The sequence below is a fragment of the Pygocentrus nattereri genome, chromosome 5, assembly GCF_015220715.1.
Source record: "Pygocentrus nattereri isolate fPygNat1 chromosome 5, fPygNat1.pri, whole genome shotgun sequence".
Lineage (NCBI taxonomy): Eukaryota > Metazoa > Chordata > Actinopteri > Characiformes > Serrasalmidae > Pygocentrus > Pygocentrus nattereri.
In genome coordinates this window covers 6,370,466-6,390,203 of record NC_051215.1, presented here as the reverse complement: position 1 = coordinate 6,390,203, position 19,738 = coordinate 6,370,466, and the positions used below count along the sequence as shown (strand labels likewise).

Here is a 19,738-nt window from a genome sequence, read left to right as displayed (position 1 = left end):
ATGTTTACATCACATCTTATTCTGTGAGTTTATTGGCTGGTTGCAATGTAAGCCAGGCAGTTTCCCCATTATCTGATTACTCAAGTGCATATAAACACATTACAGATCAATGACAAAATCTGATTTTCTGCAATTGGATTGTGAAGTGCATGTAAAGGCATGCACTGTTTCCATGTGGATGGGGCGCCCAAATCCATTTTCAAAAACTATACGCTTGGACAGGGTCACAGCTCAGGTTTCTTCACAGCTAAGGTGTTCTGTGAGCATGGCGCTTGTGTGATTTGTGGCTGTACTTAAGCAGATGGTGATGGGGGCTGGGGTGGGTGGTCTACACATTAAAACAGTGTGGTCACCTTTCATGATGGCACTAAATTCCCACTAACCACAGTCAATTACTTAACTTGCTCCAACTACTGCAAGCTGTGCTCATGTGTCACCTAAACTCAATCCTAATTTACATATTCTTCTATACCAACATTAACCCTTAGGAGTACAGATGTTTCCTACACTATGTAAGTCTAAACCCATAATTACATACTTAACACTACACTCCTGCTTAAATACAAATTGGGACGCACCTGAAAGTTCAGAACCGGGGTTGGCAGCAAAGGAATACTTTATTATTATATAAAAAACATATAATAAATATTTCTATCCAGTCAGTACTTAAAGAACTGTCTGGATGCATGTTTCATTAGTATTGTTTAATTGGATTTAGTGCAGCATTCAGTCAGTGCTAAATAAAGACACTGCACTGGATTTTGAAAATGTGACTGGTGCATAGTGACTGTTCCAACGTCTTCACAAAAATATTGTGATGCGAAAAAACATCTTCCATTACCAGGTTTTATTTTCCCATATTGCCCAACTGTAGTGTAGATTCTGCAGAGAATTTCTACACTTATTTCAATGAGCTATAAGTACGAGATAATTATAACACCATGTTTTTTGTTATCACGTATGATAACTGCAGTTTCCAAGGGTTAACTTGCAAAATCTAATGCAGAAGCACACATGAAAGCTAATAAAAAAATGAAAAGGTAACATTTGCATGAAGCAAGTAGCACAACTTATCCTGCATCTTTGAATATACAAGAAGACTTCAGGTTATGCCAGAGAGCAGAGTGACTAATAAACACACTAAAAAATATTGCAGCGGAATCTAATAAAGGGGACAAAAAAGTAATTAAGCTCCTGGCTGACGTTTCCTGGTACAAATATTAAACCCAGTTTTGTGTTGTATTTAGTCTGCCAGCCAGCACGCTGCCTAAGCACGGCTACATTTCAGCCTCCACTGCTTCCGTTAAGAGCAGACAGCCACCTCGCTTTGCATGTAAATCTGTGATTTAAGCGCAGCTCTTCGGTAAAGAGCCAGGGCAAATCCTTTGCTGTCTCCCTGTGGGGATTTGGCCTGTAATACAGGACACTCCACCATGACTCACTACTTCAGGAAGAGAATAAGAATTAAGAATTAAAGAAAGAAGCCAAGCAAAAAGAGATGCTTAATTTTAATAGAAAAATGAAGAAAAATTCTCCTCTTGTCCTGCTCAGGTACTGAAAGATGGACGGATCCATGTGTCTGTCGCTGCGCCGAGTGAACGCCAGACTTCCGCCAAAGTGTATCTACAGTAGGAGGGTGGCGGCTGAAAGCCAAAAAAACTCCTGCCTGGCGGCAATCAGCGTCTGCGGGGAGCTGTTTGAGGGAAATTGCTTTGCCCGTCACTCAGTCAGCAGAAAGGTGCAGCGACAGGGCAGGCAAGCAGTCTATTGAGCGTCTCTGTGTGTGGCTATAAATGATTTAAGTGGAAAGGCCCCCGTGGGGGAGCGACAGAACGAACATGCTGCAGCAAAAGGCTTCAGAACGGAGGAACTAAGCGCTAGGAGAGTGCTGGAGTTGGTAACAATAGACGAGAACACACAGATTCACACATGCATGTGCAATCCAAGCTGTGAAGATGACAAGAAATACAGCAACAAAAACTGAAGTGAAAATTACAAAAACTGGGATTTGAGTGAGGATTTAGACCATTTCCGTAAAGCCATTAAATACATATGCAGTCAAAAGATACAGCAGGCCCAGCGGCAGTCTTACATTGATTTGTCTGTTCACAGCTCACTGACAGTGTTTGTTTTCCCACGCTTTCTTCATCACTCCTGATAGTAGCACAAAAACATGCATTGTTGGCGAGAATCTGTTTCATCACATCTTGTAGAGTTAAGCTGGGCCTACATAGCACAGCTATGTTTGACTGCATACTGGCTGCTGATATGAAATTGTGAAGAGAGTGATTATTTGCCTGAACTCCACAAGTAGCTCTCTGACTCTGTGGCCCGCTGCCCATGTGGTGGAGGGCACGCACATCTCTCTTCGTCTTTTTTTCTTTCTGCTTGCTCTATAATTAACCACTTGTTGAGTTCCATAAAAACATATTGGAAAATATCGTGGAGCCTTCAATCACTTCAGAGCTTGTTCGTAAGACTAAAGAATGCCTTGTTTCTCCTCTCACGCTACCAGGTCATCCATGCCATCAATGGCTATGTTTACACGCAAAGATTTTTTCAAATCCGATTGAGTACATTCCAATTACAGATTAAGACTGAGGTGTTTATGCTCACTGTGTTCAACATTCTGATGGAAAATCTTTGTTTATATGTGCACTACAAGTAATCCGATGCAAAATGATGCACATGCGTGGAGCACCGCTTAGCGTAAATGTTACCATGACAGCGAACATCACGTGAGGACCAGTCTAAGTGAGATGAGCTTCCAGTTGGCGCGCTTGTGTTTTTAATTACTTTAAAATGACGTCAGACTCAGAAAAACGTACCTCACATGTCCTTATTAAAGAAGGTAGGGAGGAAGACGTTGTGTTCTGAGACACATAAGCTGGACATCCGTCCCACCTCCGTCTTTAAAGCTCAGAGCATAAACTTTGTCTCCTCTGCAGACCGGTTTCTGCTCCATCATGGTGAACATTATAAACCTTTGCTATGATTCAATGCACATGCACAGAATGTACTTACACATTCCCAATTGGAAATGTAATTGGATACAGGCGTTTACGTGGCTATTATTCTTTTATTTAACAGATTATTTACAGGATCACCCACCTCGTTCAATCGGAACGAAATTGTATTCCGAATGGCCTCAATCAGACTAGACTATTCCGACTGAAGTGTATACACAGACATATTCTATTCAGATCGAGCTATTAGTTGGATTATTAACAGATATTAGGCTGCATGTAAACATTCTGATCAAGCTCTCGACCTGAAAAAATTGCTTCAGATTGTGAAGTGTTAGCCCAGCTTTAGTGTACATTAGGACTAGAGTTTATAATTCTAGTCCCAAACCAATGGAATCAAATGGGACCTGACTATTCAATTTGAGTTCAGTTAGATTAAGACACTGTTTCGCAAATATTTGCTAGGCAGGATTTCATATTGAGGTTTCTTAGAGTTCCTATGTAGCCCATTTCTGAAGGTCCCTTTGCAGCCATTCCACTGGTGGAATAGAAAACGGCAATATACATCCATCCATCCATCCATCCATCCATCCATTTTCTAAGCCGCTTCTCTGTCAGGGTCACGGATATCCTAAATCACTATAAAATATATTCAAATATTTCTATTCCTATTGCCAGATGAATGAGGACACTATTGGCATTCTGTGTACGAAATGTGTAGTGTTGTGCTGCTAGTGAGCAAAGAGGGTTGAAACCTACAAAAAGACAGCCATTCAGAGAGAAAACAGACACAACAAATGCAGCTTTCTTGATCTCATCAATATCATGTACAACAGCCATGATTAAAACATCATTTAAACAAAATAAATGCCCTTTTATAAATCTCAACTTGCTTGCTCACCTTTATCAAAGAAAAAAATGCATAGTTCAGCTAGGGGACCTCCAAAATTGCTGTTTATGGCAACTGGGAAAATGTACCAGTGCTTTGTGAAGGCAACTGGGTTTTGTGGTATTACAGTTTATGAATATAAGCACACAACAGACACTATCATAAGGAACACGGAGTTTTATTTGGTCTGTAGTTGGTTTCGGTTGGGTTTGTTTGGGTGCAGTCAGAATTCTGTCAGGCTCAGGTTGATTTCATATGGTCTGATCCAAGCTAGCTTTCAATGCTAGTCAATCTGATAGCTATCACTGAAAATGCACCATAATGCACATCAACAGAGATTCACTCCCCACCAGTCATATACAAACAGCAGCCCACTCATCTCTCTCTCCCCTTCTCTCCTTCTCTCTTCGTACTCCTCAGGTTTCAAAGAATCAGGATTAGTGAATTATGTATAAGGGACAAGCTGTGAAAGCCTGGACACCACCAACATCAGGCGCAAGGCCTTAAAACACAATACGAGATGTGGGGACCCAAACTGCATTCCAGATGAGTTTTTCTGTGGGTATTTCAATAATAACAAGGTTTTAATGTAGTCCAACAAAAGCAAAAAGATAATGCAAACCAATCTTCGGCAATATTGAATCAATCAATCGCAACGTGGCAATATAATCACAAGACTAAAATTCTGTCCCAATCATGTAGCCCTAGGGTAACGGCCCCTTTGTGTAGAAAGATTTTAGATAAAAAAAAAAAACTGGCCTGTTTTGCTGTCTTACTGGTTTCTGTGTCAAATAAAGTCTTTTAATACTTCTTAAGTCTTTGTCATTATTATTGTGAAATTTAAACAAATGCATATATCTGAAGCTCTTAACAAAGAAAAGAAAATAATGCCTTTCAAGTGAAAGTAGTGTTTTGCTGGCTAGCTAGTTTTTGTAAGGGTTCAACGTGCACCGCCTGCTGCCAGCAGAGGGTGTCGGCAGCAAGGCGCCCAGCCCGTGCCACCTGCTGCCGGCAGAAAGCAACTGCGGTGAGGCAACTAGCCTGTTCCGCCTGCTGCCGGAAGAGGGCGACGCCGTCAATCAATTAGACTAACTTGACACACCTGGAAGCCTCCGTATATAAGGTGCTGGCAAACGCCAATGTTTGTCACAGTTTTGTAGAGGGGTGACCGGTATGGTACTTAGTCTTCAGAAAGGAAAGAAAAGAGAAGAAAAGAAACTGCCACAAACCCAAAAAGAAAAATGAAAGAGGGCAGAGAAGAGAAATTACCTCAAAAACCAAAAAGCGAGTAATTGCCCCCAAATTACTCAACAAAAAACACCCAAAAATCCAAGCCACACCAAAGGTGTTTGCTAAAGGAGCAACACATGAAGGAAAGTCTGCCAGCCGTCATAATTACAGTGGCAGCAGTTCTGTTTTCGTTTTTGTTAGTTTCACCTTTCTACTCAGCCTTGTTTTGAGCATGCTGTCCGATTGTTGTTTGTTATGTGTTCCCTGCATATTCCATTGCCCCTCACATCCTGTTACTTTGTTTTGTTGGGTTTCAGTTCTGCACTTCCCCACCGTCCCATAACAGTTTTCTCTTGGAAGTTTTCAGCTGTGTATTACTCTTTCTATCCCCCCCCCCCTTTTTTAATTACAACTGTTTGCAAAACACACCTCTCAGCCAGTAACAGACCTCTCTATGTACCGCTTCCTGCGTCGAGCAATGGAAAAACTACTCAGAATAAACCTGGAGTGAGAACAGGAGAAGCAGGAAATTAGTCAACATCATAAGGCTAAGAGATATAAAAAAAGTTGCAGGGGAATGTTTGATTCAAACACTCGCCATCCACATCAGCTGATTTTGTTTTTATTTCATTTCCAAAGTTAAAAGTTTGTGGAAGATCACAATAACAGTTCAACGTCAAAACCGTTGACATGTAGCTCTAGTTTAGGGTAAACTTGATCTAGGAACTTCTACTTGCTACATCATGTCTAACAACAGAACATTACTAAACAATGTTAAGATGAGCTCGAGTGTTAGCTTTAGCATTAACTCTAGTGCTAACTCATCTTCAAGGGTGAGCTGAGGGTCAAACCTCTTTATTAGATGTAAAAATCTGTTAGCACAAAAGCTACAAGTGCTACCGGGTGGCTTGAGCTGAAAGCTTGGTGGCATTGATGAGGCAGGACTGCAGAATTGAGTGTTTTGTAGCAAAGTCTTTACTGACCCTTTAAAACACCTGATTAAGGTGTTAAATGAAAAAATAATCATGGTGTCATAACGAACAAGCTTCCCATTGATATTCCAGCAACTAACATTGTACTACTCCACATATGAGCATAACTTTTTCCATGTACATACAAATATAAAACTTTCACCAGTTCACCGAAATTATGATAAATAAACCCTTCTGTCTTTCGTTTTCTTTGAATCAGCAAATGAAATTTTTACAATTTGTTCTCTGCACAGAACAATGTGGTTCTGGTTTACACTACGACTGGGCAATTGATCTAATTTTGTCTTGTTTTATAAATTCAGTGCCCCTTCCTTTTACAGTGGTGTGCTTTCACACCTCCCTAGAAGCTCAAACTCATCTAATTTATTTTGGTCTGATTTAATGTTAATTATTATTTTTATATACAGTGTCTCGTCAGAACAACCTAAAAAAAATACTTCATGTGGTAACAAGTAAATTAACTAGTTTTATTCAACCTATATTTTGAATGAATGACTCTTTCAATCAATATATTTTTTTAAGCTGAATAAAACTTGTTCACAATTACTTGTTACCACATGAAATAATTTTTTAGGTTGTTCTGATGAGCCACTTTTTACCGTGTATGTTTAATAGTTTTCAGTGGATTGTGTAACTGCAATACAACATAGTTGATCTCATTTATTTTTATTTATTATTATACATTACTCATTTAAATGTATTTACATTTATTGTACATTATTTATTTATTTATTACTTTTTTGGTTTTTCAGTTGAATAATATTTAAAGCTTGAAATTAAGCTTTAGTAGAACGTTTTTATCACACACATACACACATTTTCTAAGCCGCTTCTCCCTCAGGGTCACGGGAGGGTTGCTGGAGCCTATCCCTGCAGTCATCGGGCAGAAGGCAGGATACACCCTGGACAGGTCGCCAGTCCATCACAGGTTTTTTTTTAAGTTCAATAAAACCATGATGTTTCCGAATCATGATAAATTATCGTGATCTCAGTACTGGCCGAAATAATAATGATGAAGATTTTACCCATAATCGAGCAGCCCTAGTTCAAAGTGACTCAAAACGATAGGGCAGGTCACATTTTCATTCTCACCAAATGCCTGGGTTGGTCTGGGCTTGTGTCCGTCCCTGTGGTCAACAGGTGGCCTTCATAATGAAGGGAGAATTGAAGCTCTCTGGTAATTTAGTGGTTGAAATTTTTGAGCATTTTATTGGCCTGAGCAACCCTGTACAGCGTCCCCAAACAAACGCTGGCCAGTACTACACTCCCTCCCACCCTCCTACGCTCACACCCCAATTTCATTACCCCCACCGCCCTGCAGGCTGACCGCCACGCCAGCTTGGATCCCGTTAATGTTCTAAAACTGGAACATAATTTCAAGGTCTCCGGGAATAACCAGCCCGTTCTCTCTCTCCCTCTTGCTCGCTCGTTTATTTATTTATTTTTGTGTGGAGTAGTCACCTGCTTTTATTATGCATGCATGACTGGGGCCAGGGCCGCGCAAATCCTCAGGGCTCTTTTTAGCCCGGGGCTCGCTGACCTGCTTAGCGCTTTCATCCCTGCTCTAAGTACCAATCACAAATGGCTGGCGACTTAAATCGACGGCACATGAAAGGGTGGGTGTGGAGCGCACGCGTGGTCGAAACAATCCCTCCACCATAAACAGCTTGGAATATTCACATATTCACGCTGGAGCCGCCGCCACTGCACTGTCTGTTATGCTAATAGAATGAATTTAATTTCTGTTTTCACTGTTCTCGCTAAAAATACAAATATTACCAAGCGTGGCCTGTGTGGATATTTGCCTGTCTGGAGGGGCTGTATGCTAATACCGTCGGATATAGTTTTAAATATTCATAGACAGTATAGAGTTCTGCAAAAGTCTGTGATCAAATTTTAAAAAAAAAAAGGTGTTCCATATACATTGTCATCCTCAGGGCTGGATCTGATTGGTATAAATGGAAAAGGAAATAGGTTAGAAGCGCTAGGTTTGCGTACCTGTGGAAAATGCTCAACGAATTCAAGATGCAGCTATGCACTTAAACCTGTTAAAGATAGTGGTGTATTAGGTGCAAATGAATGTTCTCGAGAGGGGGAAAACAGCTCTGATGCACAGCAGTAGACTCCGACTAGATACACACAATAAATCCAGAGGCTGCTTTTTGTCTTATATCCTTAAGTATGTGCTTGATTGAATGATTGAATCAAAACTCCAATGTGAACAATGCCAAATGATAATTGGGGAGAAGTTTTAATTAACTTGTGCCTTCTTCTGAACTCTATATGAGAAAAGGCTTCTAGTCATTTTCATGACAAGGAAATGTGTTATTGCAGATACGCCCGGAATAATACAACGAAACCCGAATCTCGCACTCATAAAGATTTCAGTACGGCTTAATATTAATGGCCAAGTCAGAATGTTTGTCTAAAGCTGAATTAGATGTACATCAGTCTATACTTCCAAACTATTGGAGATCAGTTGAGATCAAATGAAAGATAATGTTGTTTCAGCTTTGAGTTTTCGATCAAAATAAATCATTTGGCTTCATTTGTTTTTGACTCATTTACATGGGTGACCTATGTCGCCAGCGCTGCCAGCCTGTCACATGTAGATTTGCATGCTTGTGTCTTTTAGCCTGAAGCTTGTGTTCTGACCACTGGACTACCAAGGCACTTGTTGCACCGGCTAAGCAGTACAACAAAACACACAGGGACAAATTCCAAAAACTCCCCAAGACCTTATTCAACCCAGTGTAACTGATGCTGTCTGAAAGGAGATGAAAGAAAATGTTCCACTTTAATAATAAGTTCTGGATTCAATTAGCATTTTAGTGCTGCTAATTTGTGTTACCACAAAAAATCTAACACCTACTCCATTTCCAAAACACAAAATAGGTGCTGCTTGTTTTACGTTGTAGCAAGCAATCCAAGTAATTAAATGCAAAAAAGGACATTTTGAGGGAGAGATTTTTTTGATAAAAATGCAATTATTTACGATGGATAATACACTAAATAATACAAATGCAAAGTCATATGACCACTGAAGATGATGATGATCATGTGTTTCCTTTCTTGCCTTTCAGCCACTACAAAGCATAACAAAAGACAGCAATAGCAGTGGACTGGTGCTTGTCAATTAATGGTGAATTTAACTGACAGTAGATCATTAAAATATAAAAGTCAGTCACAGTGGTTTGATAATACATTGTCCATTCCATAGAAACAGAGACGCTTTGAACTGTTCACAGTGGTGGCGACAGACACTAAATGTCTGAAGTGTTTAATGCTTCAAAAAGCTCCCTCACAGAAAGTTACTGCATGAAATGGTTGTAAATGCACTGCCTGATGCCTGAGACATTGTTTTACAAATTTTGTGATAGAAGTTTGGTCTAAACTGTGTTTTTCTAGAATTCGTTCTTGGTGGAGAGGTTCACACAGAGTGTTATAAACAAAGTCCCCAAAGAAAACCTCTCGCTTTTTATCATTGTTTTATCATTTTAATAACATTAATAAAAAAAAGTCTGCGATGGATTGGCGACCTGTCCGGGGTGTATCCTGCCTTTCACCCAAAGACTGCTGGGATAGGCTCCAGCACCCCCCAACGACCCTGACGGAGAAGCGGCTTAGAAAATGGATGGATGGAGGTCCACTGGTGGTTTTCGATAGCAAGTAAAATGGCTTCATGTGCACTGTAAACGTTGTGACCCCTGGTTTCCATCACCACCACTGTAAATAAAATGGATAATGCTGGATAATCTCTTTGCCATGCGCCATTTCACGTCAAACAACTCAGAATGACCTTGTTTTATCTCAACGTTTGAATTATGTAGAAAATTTGAAACCGAATTCTCCTTTATTTATCATTTCCTGAGCCATTAGCCACTGCTAGTGATGCACTGATACCATTTTTTTCAGTACTCGGGAACACAGAGAGAACATGCTGAGCATTGAGTGCTGGGCAAACACACTGAGAAAGTGAGCAGCGAAGCTAACACCGTACTGTCAGAAATTCTGATAAAATATGTCCTTGAATCACAGTTTAATAAAAGTTTGGTAAAAATCATTTACTTAGAAATTAGTGAAATAAAGTTAGTCATATTCAGCTATATGACTAACTTTATTTCACTAATTTCTAAGTAAATGATTTTTAGACAGATCTCTTCAGCAGTAAACAGGCCTAATGCTTGCATGAATGAGACAGAAAGAACCTCTAACCCAGACACACAGGGCATTGTATGAAAGGGGTTTTTGATGGCAGAAGGCACCTGGAAGCTCAGGAGGGTTGAGAAACATTGCTTGCACAGCAAGAAAACTAGATAAGAACTGGCAAAAACTGGTCTTTGAGTGTAATTAATAAGGAAGTGTTAAAACATCGGCCTTGGGGAGGACAGGAGGACTCGACAGAACAAGGCTGAGAAAATTATATAAAATATATCTTAAGATTGGTGGGAAATAAGGGTTTTCAAAAGACTTGGTGAACCAAGGCGTAATGGAAACCAAAAGGTGATTCAGGGACATACGAAAAAGGGAGGGGTGAAGAGCTCACCCCCAAATGAGATATAAGAAGGGGATGCTTTGTAATGATCTTTGCATTCGGTTGTCTGGGAACCATCTTGCCACCTGAAGCTTAATAAATGAAGAGAGGACCTTTTCCTTCCTTTGAAAAGAACTCGTCGATTGTCTTTTACTTTTGCCGAATGCTTTTATATTTTTTAATTTTATGACCCTTTTTACATAAGAGAGCAGAATAAATTTAGAACTAAAACTTAACTTAGAATTAATTAGTTGTAACATAACACACGTCCGGACTTGGGGCGGTGGCTGGATCTCTCTAAGTCCCGACAGTACACTGAAGCTAAAACCAGGTGGTCGTGTATACAGTAGTACTAAACAGTCTCTCTACAGCTTCTTTTACAAAGACAGTTTGAAAAAAATTCTTTCATACTTCACAATTCTGCTTAGTCGAACAAAGTAAAGTCAGCATATGTCAACTTTTCCACCACCGTTTAGTTGGTTTACACATCTCCGCGCATATTGGGAAAGCAGTTGTGATTGTGTGTGTTAACTAGCTGAAATCGCAATTATTGCTTGTGAGAATTTGCCAAGGCAGAAAGTTTAAAGTGACCAGTGACTTTGCATTCGACCTCCACGGGGTCAGAAACACTTCGCTGTGTGAGCAGAGCCTCTTTCACTGCCAGCTTGAGTCGTAGCATGCACTCAACTTACACTCACCTGTTCAGTTGCTTGTTAACACAAATAGCTAATCAGCCAATCACATGGCAGCAACTCAATGCATTCAGGCATGTAGAGGTGGTCAAGACAACTTGCTGAAGTGCAGACCGAGCATCAGAACGGGGAAGAAAGGGGATTTAAGGGGCTTTGAACGTGGCGTGGTTGTTGGTGCCAGACGAGCTGGTCTGAGTATTTCAGAAACTGCTGATCTACTGGGGTTTTCACACACAACCATCTCTAGGGTTTACAGAGAACGGTCCGAAAAAGAGGAAATATCCAGTGAGCGGTCAGTTGTGTGGATGAAAATGCCTTGTTGATGTGAGAGGTCAGAGGAGAATGGGCAGACTGGTTCCAGATGATAGAAAGGCAACAGGAACTCAAATAACCAACCAAAATCTCTGAAAACGTTTCCAACACCTTGTTTGAAAGTGTGCCATGAAGAATTAAGGCAGTTCTGAAGGCAAAAGGGGGTCCAACCTTTTACTGTACCTAATAAAGTGGCCGGTGAGTATATATCACACGGTATCACCTGGAATTGCAAAGTGGATTCTTATGAGTAAATCGGGCCGATACCCAACATCATTACTGGTACTGGTGCATCCTTAGTCACTGCATTCTCTGCTCACACTCTTATGATGTAAAATGCAGCCATAAATCTAACCAAGACATCAATGATAAGTTTCTCAACATTAAAAATTTCTCATGACATAGTTTTATTCTCTCATACAGAGTTGATGTAAATTATTCATTTAATTTTTTGCAATACTTCAGTTATTTCCTTGAATTTAATTCTGGCCACGTTTAGTCATAATCAATTCCCACCTGATCTTTAAATCTTCCCTATCATATGGTATCTGCCGTACAGGAGTGTAAAGGCAAGTTTGTATTTCCTTCAAGACACAAATTTGTGTAAAAGTGTAAAATCTTTTCAAGCTGCTGCTTATGCAAAGTTGTAGGGCAGCTGAACACACTTGGAGCACTGGAGTGGTCAGTGGCCAGTTCTGCAGTTCTGTAGACGTGAGCTGGAGGATGCCCAGCATCACTGCAGATTGACAAGAGAGAGAAACTAAGCCATCAGGTCCAATTTTTCTCTCTTGGACTCCCAACTACAGATGGCTTTGGAATCATTGAGATACAGCTGAAGTCCTGGTGATAGGACATAACCCACTTAGCCAGCCCCCAATTGCCATTTCTAAATGGTAACTCTAATGATATGGCCTAGAATGGTCCCTGTTTTCCACTATAATTAAGCTTAGTCAAACACAATCATTTAACCCTTTAGCAGTTGCTATAACTGTTACTCTAATTTGATGCTTACTATTTGTCAATCGTAGTTCACTGAAACCAGCAGAGTAATTCTGCCAAATGCAGATTTGAAACATTCACCTCATATGTGTTTAGAAGGTTTGAAAGGAGATCCTTTATCATGATTTAAGTTTGATTAAATGTTATTGTGTGTATAGTCATCATGTTTTTGCTTTGCCATTTGTTAAAAAAACAAGCACAAAGAAAGTTTGAAGTGAAAACTCAAATCTCTCTGTACATAAACATAATCTTAATGCATTATGCAACTACGCAATTAGTCATGTAATCGCATAATTACATTTAAGTGATACACACACACACACACACACACACACACACACACACACACACACACACACACACACACACAACAACTTCTGCTTATCCTTCTGGGTCACACGGGGCTTTAAACACCCTGGACAGGTTGCCAGTCCTTTACAAGGCATTTGATAACAGCAAAAAATGATAAAAACCCATGAACCCTAACGGTCTACATTTTAATTTTGCAATACATCTCAATTGCTTTAATATAATAACTACATAACTTACAAAATAGTTTCTTAGTAGTTACGGGGAAATGTTTATTAGTCACTGACTAAATCACAAAATTATAATAACTATAAAATAAACAAGTGGCTCAAGAGGTTAAAATTTTCTTTAAATATTTGCATAATCAGGACATAAGTCAAGTCAGTAGAACCTGCTTATGGGTGGACACTTTAAAGAGCAACACTGACAGCCTTTTAGCCCCACCCTCCTATCTCTGAGCTCCTTTGGGGTGCTAGGGGTTCCATCTTTGGGGTTCCATCTCCCTACCTTTTTCCAAGTAAACGACCGGCCACCTGTCCAGCCGGACACAGATGGAGCCGGACTCCTGCTACCTGCTTCAGACAAGCTGCCCACGCCCCTGCTACTGCCACTTGCCTTGGACTAGATGCCCACCCTACAGTGAAGTTTTCATGGACTCCTAGCTATTACTACTACTAATACTACTGCTATTAATATTAGTAGTATAATAATTTTGTAGGTAGTTTGACCAGAGGAGGATCTGCCCCCCCCTTGTGAGCCTTGGTTCCTCCCAAGGTTTCTTCCTCAGCTCTGAGGGAGTTTCTCCTTGCCACTGGCACCCCTGACTTGCTCACCTGGGGGTTTTTACATTCATATTAAAACTTTGTCTTCACTGGAATTCTGTAAAGCTGCTTTGTGACAACATCAGTTGTAAAAAGCGCTACAAATAAATTTGACTTGACTTGACTTGAGTAATGGTTGCTGGCTATGGTGACATAATCATGAGCATTCATTTTATGGAAAGACATTGCCCAACATTAGTTAGGTTACCTAGCACCGATCGTGTTCCTGCACAGTAGCCCTCTTCACAAACAGTCGTGCTCACTTGCAAATTAATTGTTTGCAGGGTAAAAATCTAACCACTGTACAGCTGTTGTAACTCTGTGTTCAAGCCTTATGTTATGTTGCAATAACATTTCGATGCCACTGCTGCAGCAGTTATATGGAGCGGCCTCGTCCTTTATTCATTACAAATTAGTTTCTTACAGGGAAACTTCCATTAGTCACTGAATAAAACACCTTAAAATTAATAGCTACATAACGAACCTGTGGCCGAAGAGTTTCAAACTTTCTTTAAATTTCTGTATGACCAGACATAGCAGTCAGCAGCACGGTGCATCATAACAGTGATTGTTCAACATGTCAACCCAGCACAAACAAATCAAACAATAGCACTTCTGCACTGGCAGCTGAGACTTGGGCCAGGGGCGGGAAAATGCTCTTGTTCTGCAGGCCGTAAGGAAAACGTCTCCTGTTCCATCCGCATAGCTCAGAGTCTGCTAAAGGCCATGAATAATTCAAACTCTATGAGTATGGGCTTCACCGAACAAACATAGGGCCAGAATGCTGGGCCTTTCACCTACGCCTCACATTCCATATCATATTATAGAGCTCTGTTTACTCTGAGAAATAGATAGGTTTTCTTCTTTCTACAGTGCAGCAGTCTAGATTTGAGGAGCACTTAACACAACAGGGCTCAGATCCTTTCAATTAGGGAGAAAATCCTAGTCAGATTTGGGAAATGAACATTCAACCACAGGCATTTAGATCCAAACTATGCCTCTTCCAAAAGAACCTACCGATCCACACTCAGACTTTACAGAAGATTAAGGGCTGGTGGTATGTGTTAGGTTATTTCCTGCATGTTTCAGTGCTATGGGTCTTTCCAACCGTCCACATAAAAGTGAGCTAGTGCTTCTTAACTGTGAGGGCAGAGTGTAGGGGTCAAACAATGCCTCTGGCCTAGCTGCACAAGCTAACAGTGAATCAGAGCTACTGCGATGTGATCCCCCCTACAGCCATAGCATGTACTAGCAGAGGAGAGAGAGAGAGAGAGAGAGAGAGAGAGCATTTGTATGTAACATTACTCCTTAGAAGTTGAGTTATTACTGTCTTTTTCTCTATTATTCAAATGTAATTACATATGGAAGTAAATTCAATTCAAATCTTTTAAAATCATTGTTTATAACTGCATTTTTATAGTCAGTTTAGGTGATTTATTGAACAGAAATCTAAGGTCATATTCCATTGCTAGGTTAGTGGACCAACATTAAACTCATTTAAGATCGAAGACTCTGCAAGTTAATTGTTTTACTAAATTTATACAGACGTACGGTCATTCACATTTTATAGCAATCGGTTAATCCACTCAGCTAGCCTGCTTTCTCTGTTTGTCCTTGTCTCTCAGCTCAGTTGTAGCTACACAACCACAACCACTTCTCTTGAATTAAATGTTGTTTTGCATTTTGATCAATCACTTTCATCAATCTATCTTGCTTCAGCCTTTCAAAAAACTTGCGAAATAGCAGGGGTGGTATGGCTGTGTTACTTGGGACAAGATTGTTTTAATAGCTTAATATTGTGTCCAGCATTAATTAATCGCCCTTTCTCCTGGTATGATAAGGCCTCGAAAAAAGGATCTACAAGACTTCTGGTGGTGTCTATGGTGCCTAGCGCTAGGAATACATCATAATGAGGAAACCCTCAAGTATTTAAATTAGCCGGGCCAGTCTTACCTTTGATGCTAACTGTTATCACCTATGGATCAAATTCTCAGCCATACATGCAAACTCCCTCTCATGCTCACTCCCACTCACGATGTCCCACTTCAGCATAGTGAGTTATTTACCCAGAATAGCCCAATTGGGGTGTGCTCTCCTGTTTCTACCAGGGTCCTGAGGCTCCGGTGCTTTAGCCCTGCCAGAGGCCCCTCTCCCAGGGGCCACGGTGACTGGGCCACTCCAGGGACCGCTGCTTGTTCCTCCCTCTGCAAAAAGACTCACTAGATTCAGAGCCTGCACCTCCTGCCTAGTGAAGTGAAAGCTGCTCTGAAGGCAGACAGATTGTAAGAAAGGAAAATCAACATCTATATCTATGTAGAAGCGGCCAATATAAATAATTTTATCCCAGGGTTTTTCCCCTATTCAGATAATAACAATATACACCGATCAGGTATAAAATTACGACCACCTCCTTGTTTCTACACTCACATTTGTCAGCTCCACTTACTGTATCGGTGCATTTTGTAGTTCTACATTTACAGACTGTAGTCCATCTGTTTCTCTGATACTTTGTTAGCCCCCTTTCACCCTGTTTCTTCAGTGGTCAGGACCCCATGGACCTTTACAGAGCAGGGTGGTGGATAATTCTCAGCACTGCAGTGACAGTGACGTGGTGGTGTGTTAGTGTGTGTTGTGCTGGTATAAGTGGATCAGACACAGCAGCACCACCAACATGTCAGTGTTACTGCAGTGCTGAGAATGATCCACCACCCAAATAGTACCTGCTCTCTGAGGGTCCATGGGGGTCCTGACCACTGAAGAACAGGGTAACAGAGTATCAGAGAAACAGATGGACCACAGTCTGTAACTGTAACTACAAAGTGCACCTATATAGTAAGTGGAGCTGATAAAATGGACAATGAGCGTAAAAAAAAGGAGGTGGTCAGAATGTTGTGCCTGATTGGTGTACATCAACATAACAATAATAATAAGTTATAATAACAATTGTTTGTTAACAATAGGCATAGTGTCCACTGCATGCTAAAATAATGGGACAACGTCTGACCCACATACTTTTATATCAGTCTTCAAGGTTCAGCTCAGATGATGCATCTCACTAATGTACACTAATGTACTAATGTACTTTGCTCAAACTAGACTGCACCCAAAAAGGTAAATCACTAACAGCAGTCTGAAGGTTTCTGCTCTAGAATGCTCAACCTAATGCCGAGAAGGGCTTAAGTAGGATATAGGAGAGGAGAAGATAGCAGTGTTCAATACAGTAGGAGAAAAGACATGACACAAAGGGTACTGGCAACCAAGATCACCCAAAATGCACAGCAAATGACCCCATAATGCTCTGTGGATCATAGGGTTAGTACACTTCAAGATCTCACAAAAGCCAAAGCACAGAATTAGGGGAGGATCAAGCCTTGGAAAGAGATTGGATGACAGGGATGTTTAAGGAAGACAAAGAAAATGGGAGTATAGTTCTTGGAGCATATTCTCAAGTAGGAGAAAAATATGCTACAAGGTAAGCTCAAGTGCTTTTCACAGACAATACAATTACAATTTCTGAGTCCTTATTCAAGAAGGATTATATAATATATATTAAATAAACATGTTGGTAATTTGAATGGTGCATGTTAGATCTGTTAGTTTCCTGTGAATAAGAATTCTCCGTGGTAGCGCTGCATGTTTACTTAAAAAGTGCGTGAATATTTTGGGCTGACAATGATGGTGTGTTCGGCACAGGCTTGTGCCTTTTCTCAGCTCTAATTGAAAGAATGAGTGAAAAGGGAGGATAACAGGGGTGTGCAATGGAGCGCTTGATAGCACGGCTGAGGTGAGAGGCTGGAACGAAGCCAGGAACAGCTGGATCCCGAGGTGACTATTTTGTTTTTGTTGTGCTGTTTGCGTTTCCTGGAAATTTCCACAGCAAAAAAAGCTCTGATTGAAGTCAGCAGAGGGCAGAGGAGGATGCTCTCTTAAGAGGAGGCTGATGGAGTGCTGGTTGTGATAGGAACAGGGTTTAATCTTAACATCAAGATTACAGGTATTACCGTCATTTTTGCTTACCTATTCATATGTAATTACTTATTTAGTTAAATAGTTAAACAACTGGTTACACAATTACATACTGAATTACATTTACATTGATCTACATTGATCCACCAACAATCTGCATATTCAACCTTTTCAATTGATTCTGCCATGTTTTATCAAATAATGCTTATTAAAATAACCTTAAAATGTGGTTCTGAAGTGTTTTTAAAGCTTCCTAAAAACTACTGTAGCTGAGAAGGCTCTGTAATGTAATGTGACCAGCCCTTTTGTAGGTGACAAAGTACCTATATATTTTCCCCAATTTCCCACAGATAGCCCAGACTGAAGGGTCATAATTGTTGTGCCAGATGTTCATGCCAGATTTATACCACAGACACTATGCTTAATAACTGTACCAACTATTCTATTAGCAGGCTTTGTTCTTAGCTTGAATGTGGATTGGAACAGGACAACTATTTCTATAGGTTCAGTCAATTAAAGAAGCCCACGACTCCACGATTATTACTGTCATTATTACTGTAAATTACAGCAACATCCCATGTAAAATGAACCCAGCTTGAATAGTTGTTAACCATTACACTGCTTCTTGACCTGAAAGTGGTGCATGTTAATCCTGAAAAGTGAAACTTTCCTGCTACTCATCTGCTTTGCCTCCTGACTGGCATGCTGAGTGGCACTTGTTGCCCTGGTAATTGTGTAAATTTGCATGCATCTGTCGCAGTTGGCTGGGACTGGAGCTGGCACGAGTGTGGGCCCCTGCTGATTCCAGCTGTCAACGGTGTCTATTAACCATGATAAATCACCCCTCCCACCTTTGAATCCAATCAGAAAGCCCTCAGGAGAACTCCACGCTGGTCACCTCATGCTAAACGATTTTTGGACAGTGCAGAGCGAGTGCCAGAACTGAGGGCAATGCAACACATCTGTCTGTGGTATTCTGTAATCAGAGTAGAGCTGGGAGATCGAAGTCTGGAGAAGAGAGTATGTTCATGAGCACAACTTCATAAACCAATCTGTTATCGCTGAAAGTTTTAAAACCTGCACATGTAGAAACAGAAGCTCAATGGTTTGATCAAATCGAGGAACGAAACGGAAAATGGGAACTGACCAAACAGTCTGGAGCTCTGTTTTGGTCTTGTCCTCTGTCCTTTTCTTGTAGCACATACACACATAGACATTCAGACACAAACGATCGCCTTTTCTAATAAGTGCATTTGTTTGATGATGTCGTAATTGGGAGGAATTGCTCTATTACTCTGAAGCTCAGCTTGGCTCAGCATTGTGCTCTAGAGGACTGTAATAAAGCAACATGAATAAATGATGAAGAGGACTGGGGACGGCCGTAATGCAAACTTTAACAAACTGCAATCTGCACAGTTTTGTTCAAGCACCAACTTTGGACCATAGAAGAATATGGTGGCACTTTCTGTTTAAATATGCAAATGCTGCTGCTGATCTAAGTGCATCAAATGTATTAGCGCGATACATTGGAATCTGTTTTATGGCAAATACTTACACAGAATATCGCTGTTGTCGGAAGAAAACCTCGTATCTCCAAAATGGTAACTTTATAGTAGAAGGAAAAACATACGTTACTATTAGGCCCAATTCCACTTCACCCCTTGCCCCTACCACTTAGCCCTCTTTTTTGTGCGTTCACGTCTAAGGTAAGGGTGTCCCAATTTTTGTTGAGATAGAAGGGTAGGGTGAAGTGTAAGACCTACATGGCCCTCCAAACTGAGGTTTCTCAGAGACTCCAAACGGAGTGGTATGAGAAATAAAAAGAAAAACTGGCAAGACAGCTGCGCAAGCGACCAAAGAAACCCACAAATATGAGTGTTTTCTCTGTTAAAAATTATGCTAACCATTGTATTATCTTAGTTTAATGTTGTTTCAATGTTTTATGATTGTTTTCTTCGTAACAAGCATAAAAAATCGCTAATAGCATGCTAATGTCTCGATATCTAGCTAGCTAACTTTCCGGTTCCA

General features: G+C 40.6%; 1 protein-coding gene across 2 annotated transcripts in view; it reads right to left on the bottom strand.

Moving 5' to 3' along the window:
* Positions 1-19,738, bottom strand: part of gfra1a (gdnf family receptor alpha 1a) — a 120,122-nt gene that overhangs the window by 87,213 nt on the left and 13,171 nt on the right. The window contains exon 4 of one of the 2 annotated variants that reach the window (XM_017722749.2): positions 15,811-15,948. The exons of the other annotated variant lie outside the window; for it this stretch is intronic. Coding sequence (XP_017578238.1) covers positions 15,811-15,948 — 138 coding nt within the window. The remainder of the gene's footprint in view (positions 1-15,810; positions 15,949-19,738) is intronic. 2 annotated transcript variants of the gene reach the window in all.